The following is a 26,783-nucleotide window of genomic DNA, read 5'->3' as shown; positions in this document are numbered from 1 at the left end:
TCGGCAGAGGAACGTATAGGGCGCTACGGGAGTTATGCTGATCGATATGATAAAGAAAGACCCAAGAACCAGAGTTGAAATTTTGATCTAAGTAGGTACCTATTATGAAGTATCTAAGATGTGAATTTAGATGAATTAATTTGGATGTTTGTAAAGCTGTTAGGGCCAGGTTGAACTGCGGAACGTTCAAGGCGGGTTAGTATTGTAACCGTGCTATTTACGGCGAGTAGTGTTCGTGTAGATCGTCGAGGGACCTGTAGTATCGGCAGCAAGGCGGCTGCTGCGCGTGGGAATGCCGGAAGTCGTCGTCGATGTCGAGTACGTTCGCTAGGAGCGACTTGGACGAGCGTTCGCGCAACTCCAAGTCCGGAGGAGGAGGCGCCCGCGCCGGCGGCGGTGTTGTCGCGGGGCCTGGCCGTGACATTCGCAGGACCCAAGGCAGCCAGTAAAGAAACACGCACCGAATCTATAAGAAATGTACATTGATTAATTCACTATTTATGCAATTGCTTGTATATTATAAAAAAAATTATGTATGTTGGTCTATCTTTCTGTTCATTACCTATACATTCGCGTATGTATCGTTCATCCAGCTGAGTTGAAACTTTGTACAGTATAATATGGTAATTCTGTGAAGGTTTCTAATATTACAGTACCATCAACGAACAATAGGTGGCACACGAGTCGTGATGCAATGGATGCCGGGCATTAACTAGTATTATACTGTAAAATGTACATTTAAAGAAAAATGATTCCTACTACGGTAATTTAAATACGAACCCAGTCGCTCATTTCGTGTGTATCTGCATGTCGGTGGTGGTAGTTGAGGATAAGGATCGTAGACACTACCGAAGAGGCCACCATAAACATGATGCAATTGAAATATGTGCCCAATAGTGGTACGGCATCTGACGTCGCTGGCATCGTCTCCGCTACCATGTTCAGAAACACTGTCAGCGACAGCAGAATTGTGACACCTGCAAGTTAAATACAAAAAATTATCCAGTTCAAAAAATCACAATTAAACATAATATACTTAAATAAATAAAGTTTTCATCATATTACCATACTGATTATTTAAATATACAGACACCAACGGTCCCTAAACTAGGTTTAATTGAACCTATGTATAGGCGACAGTGCTCTTCTTAAATAAAAACCACATTTTACAGAAAAGAAATCAAATCTGCACGTAAGATAGGATAATGATTGAAATGAATTAAAGTCATTTTACCTAATGAAAGTTTTTCGCCGGAATCAGGTGGCAAAGTAAAGCCCAATAAAGCCATTGAGGCTATAAGCACGCATGGCACGATCAAATTGAAAAAGTAGTACAAAGTTTTCCGCCTAATCACTACCGCGAAAGTAATATCGATGTACGGCTCGGGGCAACAGTTGTAGTAGATTTCATTACGCTTGCCAGGTACTCCTGTGAACAAACCAGTACTAATATTTAATAACCAAACTGATGAGGAAAGTAAAAATGAGAAAGGTTTTATAAATATTGCGTTCGACCGGAACTTGACTTAGAGCACTACGGTGCGCCTCAGTTGAAATGACTTGCTAGGAATGACTGGGGCAGTGATTTATCAATTGAGGAGCTAGCGAACAAAACAGTGTAGTTGTATGAAATAAAATTTTACAGGAGGAGCAAAAAACTGAATCAAAGCTAATGAAACTTTTCTGAAATACGGTTTTGATCGAAATCACGAACTTTGGACTCAATTTTAGAACAGTTTTAGGCTGTTTTGGTTGGAAATGAACAAGTTTGTGTTCAGTGGGCTACAAACATCCGGATTAAAGAAAAAAAGTATATATAGTGTAGGTAGGTACAGGTACAGTTTTGTTTGTCAGCTTCTAATTGTTCATGTACTTAATACATATGAGAACATTTATTCGAAAGATTCAGTGAGCGACTTGTAAGTTGTAATTAAAATAAACCACTATGTACCTATTAGTTCCCATTCTCCGTTTGTAACAAAACTGCTAATATCTCCGCCACCTTCATCTTGTAGTTGAAGATCCAGCTATAAATAAAAAGGCTAAATAAATAACGGAATATTGGCTCTTATCATTTGGACCTTCATAGTCAAGGAAACCTTGGGTTGTACGTTCGTACCTAAGAAAGGCAATGTTTAACTATAATATGTATTACAATTTTAAAACATAGCATGGTTATGTTTATGCCTAATTTCATCGAGCAAATTAATCATGGTTTAGTGAACATTCTTTGTATGTTCTTTACTTTTTTACTTTTTAGGGTTCAATAGTAGGAGCCCCGTAAGGAACCCTTATAATTTCGCCATGTCCGTCCGTCCGTCCATCTGTCCGTCCGTCCTTCCGTCCGTCCTCGGTTAATCTCAGAGACTATTAGTGCTAGAAATCTGTAATTTGGCATGGGTATAAATATTAATCACGCCGACAAAGTGATGAAATAAAATTGTGATAAATATTTTTTTAAGGTAGCTCCCCTACATGTAGAGTGGGGATGATTTTTTTTTTCTCGTCTACCCCATAGTGTGGGGTATTGTTGAATAGGTCTTTTAAAAATACTGTGGGTGTGGGTTTTTATTAGAGTCAAGTGTCCCCCCCCCCTCTATCTAATCTAGCCAAATGGTTAGTATATAGGAACGTGAAAAATTCCCAGCAGTAGTATATATAATCAATTTTAAAGGAAAACTATCATGGCTAAGTAGGGTTCACAGGTTAAGGAGTTATATCTGTTTTTCGAGGATTGTGACTACGGAACTCTGCACTGCGCGTGGCCCGCCACGCACTTGGCCGGTTTTATAAATCGCGTATGTCATCTGCAGAGGGATAGCATTGATAGAGGTTGAATGCTTGGTGAAACTGGGTCCGAGTCTACTTACTTGATAACCATCATAAGTCCAGCTGCCAAATTTCATTTCACATCTTTGGTCGTCGAACGGAAACCAGGTGATGTCTATTTTGCAAGTACTTTTAAATATTCCAGGTGGTACATAAAGACAAGAGCCATTGTTTCGCACTACTACGTTTGTGGGGTACGTGCTGTCAAATCCTTCATCCGCACTGTGTAAAAAAATATCAAACAATAATATGATTGAGGCTGAAGATAATATGAAAAAAATGCTCAGGTGTCTTTTCAGTTATGTAATTCTATATGACTATAAGGAGTTACTATTATATCTTCTGTGGCTGTAGCGGAAGTCAAATGCTATTAAGTAGGTATACCTTAGGGGAAAAATTACCTTTTCGTACCACTTGCTCAAAAAAGTGACATTCAATGTCAAAAAAAAGCGTACATAACAATAGTCATTTTTAATCTGTTAAAAACAGGGAAAGAAAATTGTACTGAATTTAATTCATCCCCTAGGGAGAGAATGTGATTTAAATTTGGAATACTTAGGTACCGAAATTTATACTGAACTTTTTTTTTTTATTTTTTTATTTATTCAGATACAAGATAGCACTTGACTGCAATCTCACCTAATGGTAAGTGACGATGCAGTCTAAGGTGGGAGCGGGCTAACCTGGAAGGAGTATGGCAATTTTTATTAAACCCATACACCTTTGGTTTCTACACGGCATCATACCGGAACGCAAAATTGCTTGGCGGCACGGCTTTGCGGGTAGGGTGGTAACTAGCCACGGCCGAGGCCTCCCACCAGACACACAGACTACATCTGTGTTTTTTTTAAAATTACCAACATAAAGAATGTTTAACAAATCCAATTTCGACACAGCAAAAACCACGAAGGTTTACACGATTGAGTTTGTATATAAAGCATTGTACATTTTTTTGAAAAAGGAATACGCATTTATTATGCAGTTATGATTATTAAATAAAATTACGAAAACCGACAAGGCCGTATGAGATTGATGCCTTTGCTTTTCCGACAAAAAAATATTAGTCTAGGAATTTGCCGCGTTTATGTTTTCTTCAAATACATAAACGTTAAGTTTATTTTAATTTATTTTTATAATCAAGTGAATGTTCTAAAAATACGTTTAATAAATGCTTATATCATATTATTATTGTGTTATTTTTTTCGCAAATGGTACGAAAAGTAGAATATTTACCTCGGTGATAAAGCTGTCTTAGTCTTGGGTGAACTTAAATCCCTCGCTACACTCGCGATTTAAATCGTCACCCGCGACAGAAGACACTGCTTTATCCCCTTGGTTAGTAATCTACTATTTTTTAAAGTTATTGCATCGTTTTGTGTTCAGAATACGCGGATTTGATTCTTAAAAAAACAAATTAAACCAAAACAAATGCATTTTTTTGTAAGTAAGTAATTAGTGGTAAATAAAAGCACTAAGTTAAAAATAAAGATTTATCGATTAGAACCCCGAAATTCTTTCAGTCATTTCTATTTTGTTATTTTGCCAAAAGTGATATTTGAGGCACTAAATAATTTTTTGTAGTCGTTATTTATGATTTTTTTCTGAAAAACAACACTTTCAACTTTACCGGTCAACCAGTATCACAGTGTAATTTAAAAAAAGTGCTATTACCTGTTGTACATAAGAACATCAGGTTTCCATAGTCTGTGAGGCGGTACTCTTAAATCTTTGACTCCACCGAAATCAGAAGTGTTCCACCTCAAGTTCATATCATTCCATTCCTAGACAAGTTGAAATAATAATTAAAGAATAAATAGGACAATACATTAATACATTAATAGTTTTGATTTATCGTATAAAATGGCATTATTGTAGGTCGGCACATTATGTCTAAGTTGTTGTTTTTTTTTCTTAAATTTTTCAGGATATTAAAGTATTTTCGTGGATAGTAAGCAATGTAAGTTATTTTAATATAATTGAGGAGCTGGCGAGTAATATGGCGTAATTGCACAAAATTAAATTTCACAGGAGGAGCGGAAAACTGAATGAAAGTTGAAAGCTCTTAAAACGTTACTGTAACCATCTTGATTGAAATCCTGAACTTTTGACTACATTTTAACACAGTTTTAAGGGGTTTTGCTTGAAAATGAGTGTGAGAGAAAAAGTTTGTATTCAATGATCGAAATAATGAATTTTGGGCTCAGTTTTAGGTCGTTTTGATTGGAAATGAGTTCAGATATTGTGTTCAGTGTGCCAAAAATGTCTGGATCAAAGAAAAAAAAGTATTTTAATCAGAAGTATAAGTAATTTCACCGTTTTGCTCGCCAGCTCTTCAATTAGGATATAGGTTTTTATTTCATCTAATTAGAAAGACTGTCAGACTTTTAAATTGATATAAGGGATGACATCAAATCAAAATAACATAAAGCTAATTAATTTAGGAAAGCCCTAAATTGTGTCTAATCTAGACTCTTTACTTCTTGCCGTAAAAAAAGTTAAAATCACAATAATTATTATGCAAGGTCCCTTAAACAATTTAAATTTTAGACGGCAGTCATATCCCATACTTATTATTTGTTTATTTACACTGTAACTTGTTTACTTAATATAAATTTAAGTGTCGGTTTATTGCCCTAATACTTACTAGTTTAAGCCAGATGTTAGTTATTAGTAGCTGGTTCTTTTCATCCTGCGAAGAAATATTTAATTAAAGAAATTTAGTTATGGTTTTTATTTTTTGTTTATTAACGAATGAACGCTAAGCTTAACTAACTCTCCGTTTTCTTTTGTTAGGAAGTTTTTTTAATTAACCTAAAACATAAATCGAGACATACATAACCTAGAACATATACCTATAAGCGTTGTAGCTGTAATATATTACTAGAACATACTTACATCAAAAATCATTAAATTTTTTAAAGGCTAATAGCGGTGCAAAGTTTTAGAGACAAACAAAATTGTCTCTTTGAGTAAGTTAATTGTAAAACTCCTCTGTACATTTTTATTTTAAGCCCTATTGAAATAACAAGGAGGTTTTTATGGAAATTGAGAAAAAACACAGACAAAGTACCTATATTTTACATAAGCAAGGCTCTGATTTGCATGAACGTGAAGCTGAAGGACAATTGAACTCTTCTTTGAAATGTTATGATGCTCTCATCGAAAGAAGTTACAGCAAAACACCAGAATGATTATAAGTCACAATTAAAGCAGGCTATTGACACACCTACCGCAGGGCCAATCTAAGTCGCACGGTGGAAGGGGAATTGTATTTTTTTACACACAAGAGTCCTGAGACATTTTACAAATATCTCAAACACTAATATAGAGATTAATATTAAAATAAATTATTGTTTAAAACTAATATAATTATTAGCAAAACTACAGAAATTGCCCCAATCCCGCTACACACACGACGGAGCTAGGAAGGTCTTGCGCTCCTGCACCACTCTGAGATAATCTAGGAAATTGCCCCTGCTTGCCTATACACAACAATTAACAAGACAATTTAGGGTCAAATTCCTGGATTGCCCCTGCGCCAGGTGTGTAATTAGCCTGCTTAACAAGTGTAGGAACAAATATAATGTTGCAACACTTTACCACGTCTATGATCTGCATGAGCGTAAGGCCGAAGGAGAGCTGAAGCGGGTCACTCTCGTTGACCACGGGCCGCTCCAGCACGTTGTAGTGGTCCAACAGATGATGTAACAGCCGCTTCTCGTGGTGACCACAGCGAACCTCTAAACATAATATATTTAATTTATTATTACTTTTCAGTGCCTAGTGGCCTCTTACCCGGGGGATCCGGGGTTCAATCCTGGGCACGCACATCTAACTTATTGGAGTCAATATGCGTTTTAAGCGATTAAATGACACTTGCTTTTATGGTGAAGGAAAACATCATGAGGAAAGCTGCATGCCTGAGAATTCTCCATAATGTTCTCAAAGGTGTGCGAAGTCTGCCAATCCGGACTTGGCCAGCGTGGTAGATTATGGCCGTTGATAGGTCAGTCAGTCACCTTTTCCTTTTATAATTTAGTAGAACTAAGTTAAAATTTCTATCGTTAATTTAAAGGCATGGAATTTCGAAAAATCCTTTCTTACTGGATACTTCCTCTTTACAAAGAACAGACCCTCCAAATTTTGTCTGTTAGGCAGCTTTGCGTTGATAAATCAACAGCATTATAAATATAATATAGCTCTAAAACAAGTTTTCCACGCTAAAACTAACTTCTAAGAGTAATAACTTACAATAACCTAAAATATAATCAAAACATACAATTAAAAATCTGTAGATAATTTGGCTACCCGTGCGAAGCGGAGATGGGTCTCTAATTTTCTAATGAAAAGCAAGAAGATATCATTTTAGATGAAAAGCAAGATGTATAAGACGTCTGATAAAAAATGTTCTTCCTCCCTGGAGTTCTGTAAATTTCATAATATCCTTTGCGTCAGATTTATCCTACGGCGGCTATGATATTAAAGCCATTTGCGGAACCAATAACGTTACCTACCTACACCGATGGTGAGTTTGAGGATAGTTTCAGAGGTGTCTATATTACAGTAGGTTTCGTAAAAAATTGTGTTCACAACACCCAGTTGCCCAGTTGTTTGCCAATTTACGATTAGTAACGTCCCAAACTCCCAACCCGTTCCATAATATATATATATATATATATAATACTAGCTGATCCTCACGGCTTCGCTTCATGATTCTTTAAAAATCCCATGGTATCACCACGATTTAAGAATGCAATTCCTTACAGCATCAAGGCTGAGGAGTTGGATCCTCGAGTTCAAAAAGTCTTTACTTGGTAGGTACTAGGTAGCTACTACCTACTTCCAATATAATCGCACTGCGACATAATCCGATATACTGAACCGATAAAATAAAAAAAAATCGGTTCAGTAGTTTCAAAGATTACCCCCTACAAACTAACTTAACGACATTACCTCTTTATAATATTAGTATAGAAGTATAGATTGATAAATAATAATAATAATATAGTAAAATAATAAATAGTAAATTATAGTAATAGTATATAGTATAATAGTATAGAAGCATAGATAGTATAGAAGCCTGCCTGTCTGTCTGTTTGTCACCTTTTCACGGAACATCCTTTTAACCGATTTTGACTTTTGAATTTTGAAACAAGCTTTTGATAATAGCTTGCATCCCAGAGACGGAAGTAGGTTACTTTTATCCCGGAAAATCAAAATCAATGAGATTCCACAGGATTTATGACAACCTCAAATCCAGCCGATGAAGTCGCGGAAATCATTTAGATTTAGGTACCTAGCTACTGTTTGCCATGTCGATATAGTAACGAAAATGACATAAGTTTTCATCATCATCATCAACCCATCGCCAGCTCACTACTGATCACGGATCTCCTCTCAGAATGAGAAAGGTTTGGCTACCGTCTACCACGTTGGCCTAGTATACATCGATGCCTTGCCTAGTATAGATTTGCAGACTTCACACACCTTTGAGTTCTTTATGAACCTCAAGCATGCAGGTTTCTTCACAGTGTTTCCTTTATCGTTAAAGCAAGGGATATTTAATGTGCAATCAGCAATGCAATTTGCTGTGTGTGCTTGTGAGAAAAATCCTTATGATTGCAAATGAGGCTATAAAGTTTTTAAAAAAAAATTCGGATACAAGTTAGCCCTTGACTGCAATCTCCCGTGGTAAGTGACCATGCAGGCTAAGTTGGAAGCGGGCTAACCTGGAAGGAGGGAAGAGGAGGGGGGGGGGGGGGGCAGTTTTTGTTTAGCCTATCGGTAAATCCTTTTGGTTTCTATAGGTATATGGCATCGTACCGGATCGCCACGGCCAAAGCCTCCCACCAGACCGGACTAGAGAAATTTTAGAAATTATAAAATTCCAAATTTCCACTGCCAGTAATCGAACCCGAGGCCTTTGACTAATAAGACCACAGAGCTCACCACGTCACCAGGGAGGTCGTCAAGATGTAAGGCTCGTTGACTGAGACACACGAGCATAGGTACTCGTGAACTCTACTTGTTACGTTAGCTGACAATAAACGCTCTTGAGATTGCCTCCAATAAAATGACATTGCTTAAAAGCACATTCTTTTGTGTGGAATTTTCACCACTTAGGTTTCGACGGGCAGAATCTTTCACGGTATTTCGGTGTTCAACTAGGCGTTTGTAGGCGGGCTTAAATGTGCTAGACGTGGGCATTAAGCTTTCCGCAAATAGTAGATGTGAACTAAGTACATCTGTGATATGATTTTTTGCAAAAACTGACATCATAAAGGCTGGTTTTCTAGTTCTCTTTATTGTTTCAATAGTCAGTACATACCTATCAACTAAATTAATGTACAATGTAGGTACATACATGTAGTCTTCCATAAAGAAGATTCTATATCTGTATATAAATCTAAGTAATATAAATCTTCTATATAAATTTAGAGTATCTGCATCCTTTTCTTTGTAACAATGGTAAAAAATGTAGTAAAAAAAGGACAGAACATGAACTTCACATTTAAAGACTCTAAATTTTAGTGCACGCTACAAATTTAAACAGTACGCTCGTGACTGTGCGCAAAAATCACGGGTTTTACCATCTAAAAATTAAATTTAAAACTGTCATACTGCGTCTGTCCTTTTCATATTACATTAGTAAGAAGAGGATGCGAATACTCTAAAATTAGGTTTTGCTCAGAATCAGTACCAAACCAACTGTGATTTTCGACAACGAGACAATTCTAGATAAAGGCTGATGTAATGCATTTTATTTTAGGGGTCCTTAAATTGATAATTTTTTATGAACTCCAGCCCACTATTTCAGCGTAGTAGACTGAGGAAATCCTTCTCATTCTGAGCGTAAATTCGTACTCAGTAGTGGGTTGGCGATTGATTGATGTCGATGAAGATGATGCTTGCGTGGTAAAATGAGTTTTCATTTGATTAAAATACTTAAAATGCCTAGGCAACTATAATAAGTCAATGCCTATAGGTTAAGTATGTCATGATAGATACATATTATGTTGCTGTGGCAGCTTATCATTTATTTTATCAAAATATGATGGTGTGTCCAAAAATAAACCTATGGATAATGGATGACCTGACCACAGTTTAGCGAACGCTGTTTGATAGTGGTGGCAATAAATGAGGCCTACTTTCAACTGTGTGACTTTACTTTATTTTCCGAATTTACTGATACTTAGTTTCAGTGACGATTCAAAAGCACTTGTGAAAGTATATATTTGAATAAAAATCGTCCTATTCTATTCTATTCCAAGCTTAAATAATTTTTTAACCCTACTACTACGGTCCGATTATCTAATCCGAAAGGGAAATTTTGTGTATGCTGTTTTATAGGAAGGATTGTGGATCTTAACTTAATAATTTACAGAGGAAAATTATTAGAGGTCGCAAATTAGTGGTAGAACCAGATTTTCAGTAATATTTATTAAAAATACTTAGTTGGTAGGTATAAGAAGAGGTGTAGGTAAATGGTACATTGGCTAAGTATTTGTTTATATGATATTTTGATTATTATTTTAATACCTATACTGATAACCAGATTGCAATTTCATTTTTCTCATAATACCTACGTATTTTTTCGTTCTAGGGTACATACATTAAGATAGTTGGTAAATGATTGCCTGCTATAGTCATAATATGTTTCGTGGTAAAAGAAAATAAAATTTCATCTAAATTAGTTAATCTACTTAGTAAAAAAATATAAGAGTTTATTAACAATTATTCGTTGACGCTCCCCTTGTTGTCTTGGACAAGGGTAGTGGCGGTGGTTGTGACGGGTGGGATGGCAGGTGGTAGCGGCTTACCCCTCGGCCAGAGCAGGCCTAGCAGCAGCAGCACCGCGGGCGCCGCCTGCAGCGAGCGGCGCGCCCGGCCGGCCATGTCAGCGCCGCGAGCCCGCGCCGCACGCCGCGCCCGCGCGCCGCGCCATCTTCCCGATCCGCGACACCCGCGACACCGGCCCCCGCCTCCCGTAGCCGCACTCCCGCCCCTCTATTCCGATCCCTCGAATACGATCAGCTTAAAAATTAATTCTTTTACGGTTTTCATAAATCAAATCTTCTTCAGGACCGCTCGCCGACGGCCACGCGTGCCGTCCGATCCTCGAGCATCGCCGACTGCGCCGCCGCTGGGTCTGTCGAGTTAGGTTGTGTTTTTGAGCATTGTTGTTCAGCGGAGTGCGGCCGACCGTGGGGCAGCGGAGCCGCCGGTGTGCGGACTGGCGGAGGCGCCGCAGCCGCGCAGCCGCGCCGCCGCGCCGCCGCCCATTCAAGCGCCGCGCGCCTCGCGTCTAGGGTTACCATTGCTGTGTTCCAATTGCTTGTCATTACAACACCAACGTCGAAAGAAATCGGGGAACTACACACGAAGTTGATCTACAGTTTTAGAATAGAGGAAATATTTTAATCGTATTTATAAAGCTTGTGTACTGTAGCTTTTGCTATTGACAAAGTAATTTCAAACAAAATTTTGCGATACAAGATTATTTACCCTATACATTCCTACGGATACAATCTCCAGAAGATTCCAGTATTTCCTCCGAATGACTCAATCCTGCTCGTCACAATTTAGGTACCTGAATATCTATTTTTTAATTAAATGTTGTCCTCGGTAGGTAGCCCTAGTTTCGCTCGGCGCAATGCCCGCGCCGCTGCTTGCCGCCTCGGCCGCACGCTCGAACGCCCAAACTCTTTCTCTCGTGCTCTATCTAATTATGCAAATTTTGTCCCTTTACGAAAGCTCTTAGCTGTTGTTTTAATCCAAAACCAGTGGAAAAGGTTTACTTATCCCAATTGAATGTAAAAGGGTGGATTTCCCAACAGCAAAATTTAGACGGCATGGATGAAATCGGTAGTGTCAAACGTTACTATACAGTTCTAATATTTTTCTCTAGGTAAGTAGAAGTTACCTATGCGAGGCAATAAATATTTCTTGATTAAGACTGCAGTTTAGGAAATAACAATGGTTAAAAGCGGTGAATTTATCATTTCAGTGGCACACCATTTTTCAGTGTTATTTCCCTCATAAGACAAAAACTATTGGTTATTTCGATATATGGCTACGTTTATTTAAGTAGGTAATGAATATTGTCACAACATAGTTGGATAATAATATCTACCCAGTTTGGGAAGTAAAAATGCATGTGTCCCAGAAAGTCCTCTAAATTCGATGTCGTTTGGTTTATCAAGATTATTTTTGCAAAGATTCTAGATTCTAGCTCGTTAAGTACGTTTTAAGAAATTAAATATCACTTGCTTTAACGGTGAAGGAAAACATCGTGAGGAAACCTGCATGCCTTGAATTCTCCATAATGTTTTCAAAGGTGTGTGAAGTCTGCCGATCCAGAATTGATCAGCGTGGTAGACAATGGTCAAAACCCTTCTGACTCTGAGAAGTGAGAGGAGACCCATGATCTGTAATGATCATGATAATGATGATGTATGTATGATGTAGGCTGCTCAGTAGTAAGTAATGTTTAAGCCTGTCTCTATTCGTTTTCGGCACATTTTAATTTCGGTGGATAGTTTCTCTCATTTCGGTGGCTAATTCTATCATTTTTGTGGCTAGTTTTATCATTTCGTTGGCATCAAATTTTAAAAAACTATTCTCATGAGTTTATTAGACATATCTTGATGGCATTAAATAAGAGTATAAGACCATAAATAATAACAAGAGGAACAATAAAACCATAGTTCAAATTTGCATTTTTTTAAAACTTAATAATAAAAAGTCCACCGAAATTAAAGAAAAAACGGCTTTGTTGAAATTGATCCATTGACCCTTTTTAACCAGAGTACGTTGGTGGCGCTAGATAGGTAGGTATACGAAAGGTGGAAATGTAAGCTAATATTATGATCTAGTTGCGTAACAAGCTGTTAAATTACGTTTTGGTTACCGTTAATGACCGTTAATAAATATCAAAGTGGGCACGAGTCAGTATTCATACCTTTTTGTTTAAGATTAAAATTTTGGTCTTAAGTTTCGATTTCGATTTCGAAAATTTCGAACCCTGAATTGCATTTATTGACGGTCAAAATTTAACTGTTACAGTAACGTATCTTTAACCGCCTGTCATCTATCTGGACTTAAGTCAACACTCGCTTATCAGACTCAAAGATATTTTTCTAGAACACTAGATGAAGCTCAGGACTACGTCCGTGTTTATTTAGGTTTCTAAAATCCCGTGGGAACTCTTTAATTTTCTGGGATAAAAAATATCCTATAATCTTGACGACTTCCCTGGCGCAGTGGTGAGCGCTGTGGTCTTAATAGTGGGAGGTCCCGGGTTCGATTCCTGGCAGGGGTTTGGAATTTTATAATTTCTAAATTTCTGGTCTGGTCTGGTGGGAGGCTTCGGCCGTGGCTAGTTACCACCCTACCGGCAAAGCCGTGCCGCCAAGCGATTTAGCGTTCCAGTACGATGCCGTGTAGAAACCCAAGGGGTATGGGTTTAATAAAAACTGCCATACCCCTTCCAGGTTAGCCCGCTATCATCTTAGACTGCATCATCACTTACCACCAGGTGAGATTGCAGTCAAGGGCTAACTTGTATCTGAATTAAAAAAAAAAAAAAAAAAAAAACTGGCTTCAGGATGTAAGCTATGTATCTTTGTACCAAATAGATAATGCCCGCAACTTCATCCACGTGGATTTAGGTTTTTTTATAAATTCCGTCGGAAATTCTTTGATTTTCTGGGACAAAAGTAGCCTATGTCCGTACGGCTCCGGGATGGAAGCTAACACTCTGCCAAATTTCGTCAAAATCGGTTAAACTGATGGGCCATGGACAATGGACATACAGTATGGAATTATTATGGATTAAACTTGCATCTCAATTCTTAATACTAAAATGGCATGTGTAAAAAAAGTACAAGCTGTATCCATTCCAATCGGTCACGACTTTAATGGGGTTAAGAATAAGATGAGCTTTCGAATTCCAACGATTGCAATTTTGAGTGTTGAATTTTGTGGTTGTGTCGAGCGGAGAGCGCGGGAGGCGCGGGGATGCTGCGCGGCGGGCGATCAATGAGGGACACTGCCCTCTTCCTCGGTCCCTCCGCCGCGCGCCCCCATACTGCAACCTAGTACCACGAGCTGTCGACTTTACTAATTCGCACATTGACTGCAAAGGACGTCAGACAACCAGTAAAATAACACGCGACACCTATAATAAAATTTTCATTCAGTATCAAAGTAGCGTTAACATTACGTAATAATTATAGATTTTTAGTTTAAATTAAATTAATTGAATGTTGTACCTGCCTTCTATCGATTCTATCTTTGACGACCTCCCTGGCGCAGTGGTGAGCGCTGTGGTCTTAAAAGTGGGAGGTCCCGGGTTCGATTCCTGGCAGGGGTTTGGAATTTTATAATTTCTTAATTTCTGGTCTGGTCTGGTGGGAGGCTTCGGCCGTGGCTGGTTACCACCCTACCGGCAAAGCCGTGCCGCCAAGCGATTTAGCGTTCCGGTACGATGCTGTGTAGAAACCAAAGGGGCATGGGTTTATTAAAAACTGCCATACCCCTTCCAGGTTAGCCCGCTATCATCATAGACTGCATCATCACTTACCACCAGGTGAGATTGCAGTCAAGGGCTAACTTGTATCTGAATAAAAAAAAAAAACTACATATTGAATAGTAGACCTCGTTTTGTAAGATTTTTTTAAATACTTGTGTATTTATAAATAGTAAACTACCTTATGTACGCGACTTCGTCCGCGTGGACTACACAAATTTCAAATCCCTGTTTTAGCCCTTTAGGGGTTGAATTTTCAAAAATCCTTTCTTAGCGGGTGTCTACGTCATAATAGCTATCTGCATGCCAAATTGCAGCCCGATCCGTCCATTAGTTTGAGCTTTGCTTTGAGGCAGTCAGTCAGTCAGTCAGCTTTATATATAGTTTTTTTTTTTTTTTTTTTTTTATTCAATATAGGTGTACGCTTGACCACAATCACACCTGATGGGAAGTGATGATGTGGCCTAAGATGGGACGCGTTTACCTAGAAGATGCCTATTCACTCTTGTTTTAAAGATACCCGGGTTGTAATTGGTAGGAAACACATATCGCGGAAGAGTATTCCAAACCTTAGCAATACGTATGAGGAATGATGACGCAAAACGTTTCGTGCGTGTAGATGGAATGTCGACGACATAAGGATGGAAACTCGCCCGACGTCTTGCTGTTCGGTGGTAAAATGGTGAAGGGGGGACAAGATCGAAAAGATCCTGAGCACACTCTCCGAAATATAATCCTATAAAACACTGATAAGCCGGCGACCTTGCGGCGGTGATCGAGACTTTGTAGTTTCGCCAGTAAAGGGGAGTCTTCGCGTATGAGTCTCCTAGCTCGACGATCAACAGCATCCAGAGCCGCTAGTTGGTACTTAGCGGAGCCATCGAAGAGGTGACTGCAGTACTCCATGCACGACCTGACCTGAGCTTGGTATAAGGTAACCAGTTGGCGCGGCGTGAAGTACTGCTTGACCTTGTTAAGAATGCCAAGTTTTTTTGCGGCGGTCTTGGCTTTGGCTTCGATGGACCTTCCGAAGTTGATGTTAGCTGAGATGTCGAGACCTAGGAGATCAATGTGATCAGTGATATTAACCTTAACCTTATACCTACTGTTTATGTTCCTCTGCGAAAAAGTGAGTATAAAGTGTAAAAGCTTCGAAAGCTGTTATTACTACTTTGAAGATTACCTAAATTTGAACTTACTTCAGTTCAGTGTTTTGGAATCATTCATACAAATAATGCACGTTGCATATAGGTACATATTGTACTTACGACATGATGCCCGCGACTTCATACGTGTGGAATTAGTTTTTTTTAGAATTCTGAGAGAACTCTTTGATTTTCTGGGATAAAAAAGTACGAGTACTCACATTTGAATTCGAGTTGCTACTCGTAGCTATCTTTGTACCAAACTGATAATGGCCGTGACATTGTTTATTTTATTTTAATTTTATTTAGTATAGGAAATTAACAGCGAAATATTACAATAAGTGTCTTAGATGCTAATTACAGAAATATGGCCAATTACACTATTTTGTCCAAGTGGATTTTAGTTTTGGACGGTTTTGAATGAAAATCCCTTAGGAACTCTTTGATTTTCTGAAACAAAATTGCTTGTGTCCGTCCTCGGGATGTAAGCTAACTCTGTACCTTTTGTCAAAATCTGTTTTACTGATGAGACGTGAAAACCTAGAAGACAAGTATACACACTTTCGCAATTATTATATTATATTATATTAGGTTGGATAAAATCATTTAATGTAGGTAATACTGGTGTATTGGTGGTGTAAAATAAAAGTTTAATATGTCCCAATCATCTTAGTTTTTCTAATCAAGATCCTTATATCCCAATACAATGGGGATCTGCTGACACAGCAGAATCTAAACAGAAACCATTACAATACTTCAGACTCTATACTGCTGTAGGTATAGCTATATTATCATCGTCCCCATTATTGGTGCGGTCGGTAATAATTAATTGTATGTGATTTGGATGGAGCGTAGAACAATGCTATAGTCGGAGTTCACGATCCAGTTCTGCGCTTATTGGGCGGTCTGAATATATTTGGTAAATGGTAAATGTCTCTAGGAGCAGATTGTGAAACTTGGTGAAAGCGTTCTACTTGTAGGGTTGCTGCGTCTTTGTGAGTGTATGCCAGAAATTGGCTGAGCCCACGGGTACCTGACTACCGACTAAAGAATTCAGAAAAATGGATTTGCCAATTTTCATACGTTGATACTTATTCCTAATTTGAAAAATAGAAAGACGTTTTTCTTCTTCTACCTACTTTTTCGTCGAGTGGAAAATTATACAGAAAGGATATAATAATGTGAAAATCATGACGCTTGTTTTGAACATGTTTTTGAAAAGTCGTTTAAAACCTGACAAGTGAAGATAGAATCCGTATTAAGACGACAGTTTTGGCTCGTAACCAAATTCTATGCCGTAATATCAAACAATTTTCATCACAATATTATTATATGATTATGAAGCGGAGGATTATTATTAAACTATATATTAAACTAAACTTGAATTTGTATGAAAACCTCAAAAAAGTCAAAGGCATGTGCTTAAACTGCGGCACCCTCCTAGTAGAACCGCTCATTTCTCCAAAAGTTTTTTTCCACTGGGCCACTTTTGTCACTTGCCCAGATATATAATTGAGACGCGAGAACATCTAGTTTGTAAACTAGATACTTATACTTAACTTTCCAACAAAATGTTTGTATTAAAATCAATTGGCTACCCTACCTAGCAGTCTATTGCTGAATATTTTACAAAGACAACGGCGATTCATTTGCTCGAAAATAGGCAAAATAAAGAACCGTTTATAAGTCAAATGTCAAAAATTAACGAGAGGTAGAGGCAGTGTGCATTTGTGGGAATTGTATGAACTAGAAAAAGACAATTGATAAATAATTACCTATAAGAGTAGCTTCATTTGAAGATATTATTTGTAATCTCATTACTTTGAGTAAAAAGTAAAATACGCAATATGTCTGTTTTATTTAAACTTATCATCTAATTACCTAATTGAAGTGATTTAGTCTGTAACTGAACGATCAAAGAATTGGAAGTTCTGTGCATGGCATTTCTTATAGTAAGTAGGTACTTCCTTTCATCAATATTTCAGTAAATTTTTCGGTAGAGAGATACTTGGTAGAAGAGTGGAACTGGAAGGCCTTTGCCCGCGTTTTTATACATATAACGATGCCTAATTTCTCGTCCTTTCGCTTGTGCGCTCTATGACTGGGCACATTGGATAATGATAATATCCTATCTCTTCATTAGTAATTTGTAGGCACGTCATATACACGCAAGTTTAATTAATTCTGAAAGTTGAATCTACTTGACGTTGAATATATTAAATTTTGAATGCAAATTGAACAGCATTCTACAGATAGGAGCACTAGAATTTCCATACGGTAAATGCCAAAGTAGTTGTGTATTATAAGTTAACAGGTTAGTAGGCTTATTAAAATTGCATTTACATAATTTTATACTTAAAATATTATTTTAATATAATTTTTAGTATCGTTTGTGTGATCTTAAGTATTTTATTCATTTTTTAAACCAACATACGTAACGCATAGAATATTTAAATAGCTATTTTTACGCGGTACCTACTCGTATATAACACAAGTGGCCAAAGGCGTGGTCGTCGCGTGACCGCCATAATATGCGCGCTTGCAAATCGCATATTACACGCTGTTCAGGTGCAACCAATCATTAGTGCATTCCCACCGATTACTTCACTGTGAAACGAACCATGAAAACTGTAACGGCCGTTTTGGATTTCGTTGAAAACAGAATTTCCGTGCAGGTAATTTTATTACAACCTTGTGAATGGTTGCTCTTAATAGAAACATAATTATCGTCGTCGTCATCAACCGATAGATGTCCTTTGCTGGATAAATATTACTGATTAATTCTAGATGTCTTGTAGGGACTTCCACACACTGCAGCGTTGCGCTGCCTGGATCCAGTGGCTCTCTGCAACTTGTGTAAAGTCTCTACCTAGCGGGGGATCTGCCAACGTTGTACTTTCCGGTACAAAGTTGCCATCCAGCACCAACAACTGTCGGTTCTCAGAAGTATACGTGCCTCACCAATTACCACTTCAGCTTCGCAACCCGTTGGGCTATGTCGGTTTTACTAATTTTCTCATTTTTGATTGGATCACGTAGAAAATATTTATTTTATGCTTATTAATAAATAATTAATCTTATCTTAACGTAGGTATTTGTTACTGTACTTGCAGCATACTTGAGCACCAAATAGAGTAGAGTAATTGATAATCAAACACTGATTACAATTTGATGACGGCCATTACCATCCGACAATAATATTTGACCCAAATAGCACTACCCATGGAATACGAAGATGGTTTCTAATGATACTTATTTTAGGTAGGTAGCTACTTTGCCGGCTGGTTCATCAACGCCCAGCCCTTAGATCTAGAAAGCTGAAATCCACAGAGGTTGGTTCCCTTTGTATTGTTATTTTTCGAGAAAGCGATAAGTAGTAATACTTAAATCAAATATTTAAAAAAATACATAGTTAGTACAAGTTACATAACTAAACAAAACCAATTTTACGACTTTTTTGAAAATTGTAATCACACAGACCGGTTCAAACTTTAAACGATGTAGAAGTCTTACAAAAATGGACGCTGATTCGGTCGCCATTGTTCTGTAGTACATCTGCAAGTACAGGAGTCAGGTCCAAAATACCAAAAGGTCAGATGCTTACTTGAAATTCAAATCCAAAAATGTTTTCATGCCAAAATTTTATTTTAATAACACATACCTACTTAATAAGACAAAAAATCAGAAAAATTAAACACAATAAGCACATAATAAGTAAAAAATACAGAAAAATTAATACCGTTTCGGATCAAAACTATAAAATCTTAATAATATGTGAAGCATTTTCGCATTTTTTTAAATCAAGAAATTACTTATGCTGTTTACGTTTCCAATAAGATCTAAAAAGCACATATTTAATTAGTTGTTAACCGACTTCCAAAAAGGAAGTGGTTCTAAATTCGGACCGTTTTTAAAAATGTATGTCCGATTATTTCGAGGTTTCTGCACTGATTTGTAATTTTTTTTTAAATCAACAGTAGAAGTTTTCATGGTGGTTTCATAAAAAAATCTGGATCCAACTCCTTAATCCTGATGCTGCAGGGTTACTGCCTGCCTAAGTTATCAAAATTTAGGAAGTGTTCACAGTGAATTAATATTGTAGTTACCAAGCAACGACTACATGTTTGAAGTCCAAGTCCTAACTCCTCAACCCTGATGATGCGGGGTACAGCACTCCTAAATTATAGTGATTCAGGAACTGCAGATAGTGCAATATTATTTTAGGTGCCAAGCCTAGACTATATTATCATTGACCTTTGAATCCAAACTTCTCGATCCAGATGCTGCAAGGTACTGTACTCTTTGTTCTGAAAGTCACCGATAACTATGTCGGAGGATTGCCAGCTATAAAAAAAGGTACTGAATTCCTAAGCCGCGGGGATTCGGGAATTTCTGACTGTGAATTAATATTTTAGGTATCAAGCAACGGCTTTATGATTACACTCCAAGTTCGAGCTCCTCAAACTTGATGATGCGGGGTACAGCACTCCTAAACCATAGAGATTCAGGAACTGTTACTGGTGAAATAATATTGCAAATGCCGAGCAATGACATATTGTTATTGAATTCCAAGTCCCAACTCTTCAATCCTGATGCTTCAAGGTATTGAACTCTTAGGCCGTGTGAATTTGGAAAGTTTTGCTGGTGAATTGTTATTTTAGGTACTTACTAAGCAATGACTACTTACACTAAAAAGCGTAATTATTTTTTTTAATTAAAAAACCGACTTCCAAATCCACTATAAATTAATAAAATATTTTTTGTTTCTACACGTGTATGTATGTATGACGTCGGGCAAGCATAATAAAAGAAACTAGAATAACTAGAAACTAGAAATAATAAAATAAACTAGAAACAACATAATATATACAAGTGTAGAAACAAAAATTAAGTATTTTATTACTTGGTAGTGGTTTTGGAAGTCGGCCTTTTTAATATATATTTTTCATAATTATATTATTTCAAAAGGCTTTCAAAAGTAGCAATATTTTCAATATGGGGCCTTAAATCGTTCAAAGGTTTTTAATGGTAAAATCACTCAGCTGAGTTTTATTGAAATAAATGACTTATTAAATGTTTTTTTTACATCGGGCCGCTTGTAATCAGATTCAGTTTAAATTGTGAAGCGTATTTTAATTAAATTTTATCTTTAGGGGTGAACGGGTTCAGGTTTCATTTAAAAACCGCAAAAGTATGCCAAAATTAACATAAATAATACGTCTTACTTATGCGATGATTTTTACTATTTAAGTATCATTTCCCAATTTATTACAGTCCGTAATGTCTTTTATACGAGATTTATGATTGAAATACTTGTAAATAAGTGCAGTGAGTATTGCGAGTAGTAAGGTCCTAAGTTTTGTACTCTAATACGTTTAATCCACATAGGTCATTATACTTAGTTACTTAATTTGTTTTTTTCTCTTTAAAATTAATAACGTTTGAGCAAATATATCAATAATTGTAATTGTATACTATATTAAAATCTTATCAAAATATTTTCACTATGTTACGTTTGAAAACAAGGAATACCGAGCTGTTGGTTCGAAGACTATTTAATTAAACGTAATACAAAGCTGGTTTTATTCAAAGTTTAATGATAACGGTCATGCTCCGAGTATTTCGTGATGAAAAGAGAAAGTTAGGGCTATGAATAAAATCATAAGATTTATTCGATCGGGAAAGCAGTCACTAATAATAACCATAATAGTTACTATGGAATAGAACAGGTTGACATTCAAATCAACTTTGACCACTATCTAAAGTTATATTATGACGTAACAGTGTTTTCACTTGCGTTCGCTATAGTTATATTGTTGTATTCAGGTTTCGATGGATGCTGTACGTAATATAAGCTTATCTTCAACTAGTGGAGCTCTCAATCAATCGTGTAATTTATATCATCAATCATCGTCATATCAACCGACAAATATAGGTCTCTTGTAGGGACTTCCACCCACAGTCTTGTGCCGCCTGAATCCAGTGGCTCCTGGCGGCACGTTTGATGTTGTCTGCCCACCTAGAGAGGCGGGTCTTTCAACGCTGCGCTTTCCAGCGCGAGGACGCTATTTTAGCACCTCGGGATCCCAACGTATATCAGTTTTTCAAACTATATGCCCTGCCCATTACCATGCCACTTCAGCTTCGCAACCCGTCAAGCTATGTCGGTTACCTATTCTGCTTCTCCTACGGATTTCCTCATATCTGAACTATATGAATAACTAGCTTATGCCCCCAAACTACGTCCGCGTGGACTACACAAATTTTAAACCCTTATTTTATAGGGGTAACCCCTTTAGGGGTTATTTTTATAATATACTAGCTAATGCTTGCGACTTCGTCCGCGTGGACTACACAAGTTTCAAACCCCTATTTCCGCCCTTAGGGGTTGAATATACAAAAATCCTTTCTTAGCGGATGTCTACGTCATATAGTAGCTATATGTATGCCAAATTTCAGCCCGATCCGTCCAGTAGTTTGAGCTGTGCGTTAATAGATCACTCAGTCAGTCAGTCAGTCAGTCACCTTTTCCTTTTATATATTTAGATTTAGATTTATTTTCAGGGCTTAAAGTAGTTTCTACTAAAGTTAAAGAGTCTTTAAAGTTTATAAATTGTTTTGAATTCTAATATTTTTCTATCAATTTGTTTCTCAAATGTAAGTAAGTACCTACCGATTAGACAGCTTGAGTGTGCGTGTTTACTTGCTAAGCTTACAAGGTTTGTCGTGTTCGAGACGAGTTTATTTCTCGTTCATGCCTTACTAGGCAATTAAGTGAACCTCTTGCTCTCCCATTATGGATGAAAGCGGTGATTTTCATTAACCTGAAATGTTAAAAATGTTGCTCTCGGGGAATTCGTACGCGCTTTTGAGTCTGGTGTAACTTGTAACTACAGTAGGTACCTACCTACTAAATAAGTTTCGGTGTAATGAATGAGTTATATTATATTTTAAAAGAATATTAAGTTCATCATGCTGACTAATATTTTCCTTTCCCCCCAACTAAGCGTTAAGCTTGTGCTAAGAGTAGACTACAACAATAGTGCAACGGGTGGGGTTAGAACCGGCGACCTTTCGGATTTCAGTCCGCTTCTTTAACCTTTGAGCTATTGAGGCTATATTATTTACTTAGTAGTTACACAGACTTCCTGAGTTATTAAAACTTGGCTCTGATTTATATTTTGAAATAGTTCTTAGAAACTCAATAGGGGTGTTCGTACACTGTAATTTACTAATTAGGTATCATGTTATAGTATTGGTGGTTTTGTTGTTGGCTTAGATTCATATTTTTTCTACCTATAATTATGTTGTAAACATAAAATGTTCGGTAAGCGCAGTGTAGGACGACCCCCCGCCCGCTGGACCGATGACCTGAAGAAGGTGGTGGGGAGCGGTTGGATGAGGAAGGCGGAGGACCGTGTTTGGTGGCGCGCTCTTGGAAAGGCCTATGTCCAGCAGTGGACGCAAACAGGCTGATGGATTGGATTGGATAAAATGTTCCAAGCTGAATTTTAAGTTATTTATTTTTGCCCATTGGCATTTTAAATATTATAATTCGTAACTTATGGTTATCTAAGGGTTATCTATTAAGTAGGTATGTATATAGGTAAAGTTGTGTATCATTAACGGAAATAGACAATTAATGACTTTCTTGATTCGCAACAAGATTTTACTTGTAACTTGTAGGACAGACAGTCTCGTCTCGTATCTATAAGCGGACGTTTGACGCATTTCTACTGCAAGATAAGGTATTGGTGAACCCAATAAGTAAGTACTTACCTAGGTACTTAGCGAATATTTTAATGTTAACTAGACTTGGTAGTATCTGTTGTCATTCTGCTATTGTGAGACTACCTATGTTTCGAATATTGAAAGAACATTTAAAGTTTAACTGAGTCATAAAATTTAAGTTGCTTAACTTAAAAAAATTGATTTCTGATTAGAATTCGTAACAAAGGCAAATCATGATCCTATAATAACTTGTAGTAAGTATTATTGGGATAAAAAGGATTTTCCTCATGTGTTTATCAGTCGTGCCTTGCCATGATATTTGAAAATTCGGAATCATTTTCGATTGCGAATATCATCGAGGCAGTAGATTGTAGAGATGGTACCTACACAATAATTAACAATGGAGTAACCACAAAGAACAAACTCATCGCGCGTGTTGTATTGATAGCTTCCGTTTTGAAAGGAAGTTCCGATCTCAAGAACAGGCATCGTAATAGACCGGAGGTGAAGATGATGAATTAAGAGCGATAGTTGAAGCGGATCCATTACAATGTACACTTGAGCTATCACTTTTTTTTCAAGGTGAACTTGGGAGAATAAATTACAATTATTTCAGAAAGACTGAGAACGCGGACGATAGAATTATATTATGAAGGGATGTGCCGATGTTCACAACCACGAGTTTTACAAATTACCTAACCAATTTGTAAAACTGGCGTAGCACCTAAGAGACGTTTGCAAAGTTTACACGATCATATTTGAAAGCGAGTTACTTGAAAGTAGGTAGGTAGGTATATTACTGGAATCATAATAGGTATTTAGGTGTTATTTTCAGCTAAGATGCCACAATAAGACAGAGAGACAGACGATGGCCCTATTCGGAGTGTAAGCGCATCATACAATACGAATGCATTTGGTGAAAGATGTAGGGGGCATATACTGACGATAATGTGAAACACACTGAATATGATATGCTGAAAGATAAGAGAGGTTTTCAAAGAACAATTAATTGAATTAACTGTTGATTGTAGATGACAAGAAAGCATAGTGATTGATAACTTATCTCACGGGTTATCTAAAAACATGTAAAATTAATAATACTTTCACTTGAGTATGTACTTACTTCTTTTCAGAATCAAACAATTATCAAGATATACAATCAGGTGGAAACCGTTAGACTTAACAGTCAAGTTCATGACAAATCAATACTCAGAAAACCTCTAGTGAGAAAAAAAACGAAGCCAAATAGGTATGAACTCTACAATTACCTAATTCAATTACAATTGTTGACTCGGCTTCGTGTTCGGGCGCCAGTCGTATTAGAACGGCGGGTGGAAATCGAGAGTAATTTCTGATTTTGGATTTTTTTGTGCAAGTTAAAGAAATGACATAGTAACGTGGAACTTTCTTCGAGATCGAACACGGTACGGTGTCAAGTGCGATTATAGTGAACATTGTGGCAGGGCGGCGAGTCGGTGAGAGCGCGGCCCGGTTGCGACCGGTCGGCCCCACCGCCAGCGCGCGCGCACACGCCGCTCCGCGCCGCCGACGTCGCGACGCACCCGTGTGCGATACGCTGAACCGCACCGTCGCTATCATAAAACATTTTCTTCCACAAATTCGTGGCCTTATCGGTGTGCTAAACGAAGATGTATTAACGAGTGTTATCGGACTGTATTGCCAGTGTGTATGTACCGTGACTGATACTGATGTTTGAAAGCTGAGATTTCAGAGCTTGTGATATATTAGGGTGAGTTAAAAGTTTACGCTCTATAATATTGTGATAAAATATGAGTCGCCGGACGATATAAACAATAGCAAGGTGAGCTATTATGCGGGTTCCCGTGTCTGAAACCGGGCTAAGGTCGAGGTAGGCGCCGCGTGTGTGTAATGAGATTAGGGCGGGAGAGGCTGCGGCGCGTCCCGAGGTCCCGGGTGCGCCCCGCGCCTGCCTCGCCGCCCGCGCCCCTTCCGCACCCCACCTGCTGTTTTCCGCGCCACCTGAACATGAACGTATCCTATTTTCTTTTTCCGCCCGCCTTACCGTACAACGCTTTCAAAATTAATCAGGTTACTATTTATAGTATTTTTCTATGCTCTTTAATCTCATTTTTTTATTTAATGCTATTTTGAACTATAAAATAGTAAACAGTAAAGGAAAACGGGTCAATAAACGCAAGCTTTGAAATACTACTATTTAAACTTACTGAACTGACTGACTAACTGACTGAATGATCTATCAGCGCATTCCTCAAACCACTGGACGGATCGAACTGTTTGGCATACAGATTACAGATAGCTATTAGAAATGACGTAGGAATCCGCTTAGAAACCACTAAGGGGGTAAAATAGGGGTTTGAAATTTGTTTGAAAGTCCGCAATTTTTCAAGCTCTAAGGAACTTGTTACTGGTTTTGGATTTCAACTAAAAACAAAGAAATATAGTTATTTCAGGATTTAAGGAAATTCTAAGGGAAAGAAAAGGGAAATTTAAAGGGGTTTCCATAGGCAGATAGCGGGTTATACAAGAAGTGACACAGACGGGATTCTAAAGAATCTAATACTCCGCCGATGAAGTCGTGTAGCAAAAGCTAGTGTCAAAAATATACAGATAGAATATTTTATTACCTTGCCAGTGGTCCCGCTGGGACAATAAAACGACGTCGCGTCGGGTGAAAATAATCATGCGTTTCATATTAAGGTAATCTGGGACTTCTTTTCTTGAAAAGTAATATTATGATTTTCAGTGTGATATGAAAATAAAATAACTTTTGTAATCCGTATCCATATTGCACGTCACCCGCGCGTGCGGGTGTGCGGAGCGTCCCCCCGCCTCATTCCCTGATTGTCATTTCAACCTGTCACGGACTATGCATACGACTTGTAACGGGGTCACCATTTTTGAAGCATGCTCGTAGGTGTGGTTTTATTCAAAGATGCGTAAACACTGCGGCATTACCTAAGCATTCTGTGCAATTACGTGCATGCGTGTCATACACAGACGGCAAGGGGCAGAATTTGCTTCACTTTAAAATCCGAATGTTTGAGCTTTCCTTATGTGGAGTTGTACATAGTGTCTAAAGAATACATGCGGACATAGGTACCTACATAAGATATAGGGTACATACCTACAAGTATATCGTCAGGTACAGGTCTCTTTTATTTCTTTCTTAATTTTTTTTAAATTGATTAATAAAAGATTTTCCCACGACATTTTTAAAACAGTACCTAGGTACTTAAAAGAAATTAATTTTTTGAACTTAGTTAATATTCTAAGTTTTATTTATGTTATTCAAAATTAATTCCGAATCATTAATGTCTACCGTGTCTACCATTTCATTCATGCCGTTATAGAGCAAAACTGGATATTTTATTGGTCTCTACATCTGATATAACGTGATAAGACGTAATAATTTTCATCCATTTGGCTTTTTATTACATTTTGAAATCGATCTCATTGGTCAGCTATGGAAGGATGTTCACCTCTCGCTTTGCAGAGGGGCTAGGGTAGCCATATTTTCGTCTAACATTATAATATAGAAATATTTA

General features: G+C 37.6%; 2 protein-coding genes across 6 annotated transcripts in view; one reads left to right on the top strand and one right to left on the bottom strand.

Annotated features, from left to right (window-relative positions):
* nAChRalpha7 (nicotinic Acetylcholine Receptor alpha7) overlaps positions 1 to 26,783 on the bottom strand; it is a 60,347-nt gene that overhangs the window by 2,226 nt on the left and 31,338 nt on the right. Inside the window, exons 1-9 of one of the 4 annotated variants that reach the window (XM_034980465.2) lie at positions 10,650 to 12,507; positions 6,430 to 6,569; positions 5,474 to 5,518; positions 4,501 to 4,610; positions 2,871 to 3,051; positions 1,952 to 2,027; positions 1,235 to 1,429; positions 781 to 977; positions 222 to 466 (exon numbers count right to left, since the gene is read on the bottom strand). In XM_034980465.2, coding sequence (XP_034836356.1) covers positions 222 to 466; positions 781 to 977; positions 1,235 to 1,429; positions 1,952 to 2,027; positions 2,871 to 3,051; positions 4,501 to 4,610; positions 5,474 to 5,518; positions 6,430 to 6,569; positions 10,650 to 10,725 — 1,265 coding nt within the window. In that variant the 5' untranslated portion in view covers positions 10,726 to 12,507. Of the gene's footprint in view, positions 1 to 221; positions 467 to 780; positions 978 to 1,234; positions 1,430 to 1,951; positions 2,028 to 2,870; positions 3,052 to 4,500; positions 4,611 to 5,473; positions 5,519 to 6,429; positions 6,570 to 10,649; positions 12,516 to 26,783 lie in introns of those variants that run through there. The other 3 variants (XM_034980472.2, XM_069504003.1, XM_069504000.1) reach the window with 3 other exon arrangements.
* Positions 23,235 to 26,783, top strand: part of LOC117992663 (probable serine/threonine-protein kinase nek3) — a 64,768-nt gene continuing 61,219 nt past the window's right edge. The window contains exon 1 of one of the 2 annotated variants that reach the window (XM_034980383.2): positions 23,235 to 23,252. The gene's annotated coding sequence lies outside the window, so the exon portion shown is untranslated. Of the gene's footprint in view, positions 23,253 to 24,557; positions 24,986 to 26,783 lie in introns of those variants that run through there. The other variant, XM_034980378.2, reaches the window with a different exon arrangement.

Source organism: Maniola hyperantus, chromosome 2, assembly GCF_902806685.2.
Source record: "Maniola hyperantus chromosome 2, iAphHyp1.2, whole genome shotgun sequence".
NCBI lineage: Eukaryota > Metazoa > Arthropoda > Insecta > Lepidoptera > Nymphalidae > Maniola > Maniola hyperantus.
The sequence above is the reverse complement of the archived record's forward strand: the minus strand, read 5'-3'. Positions and strand labels throughout refer to the sequence as shown.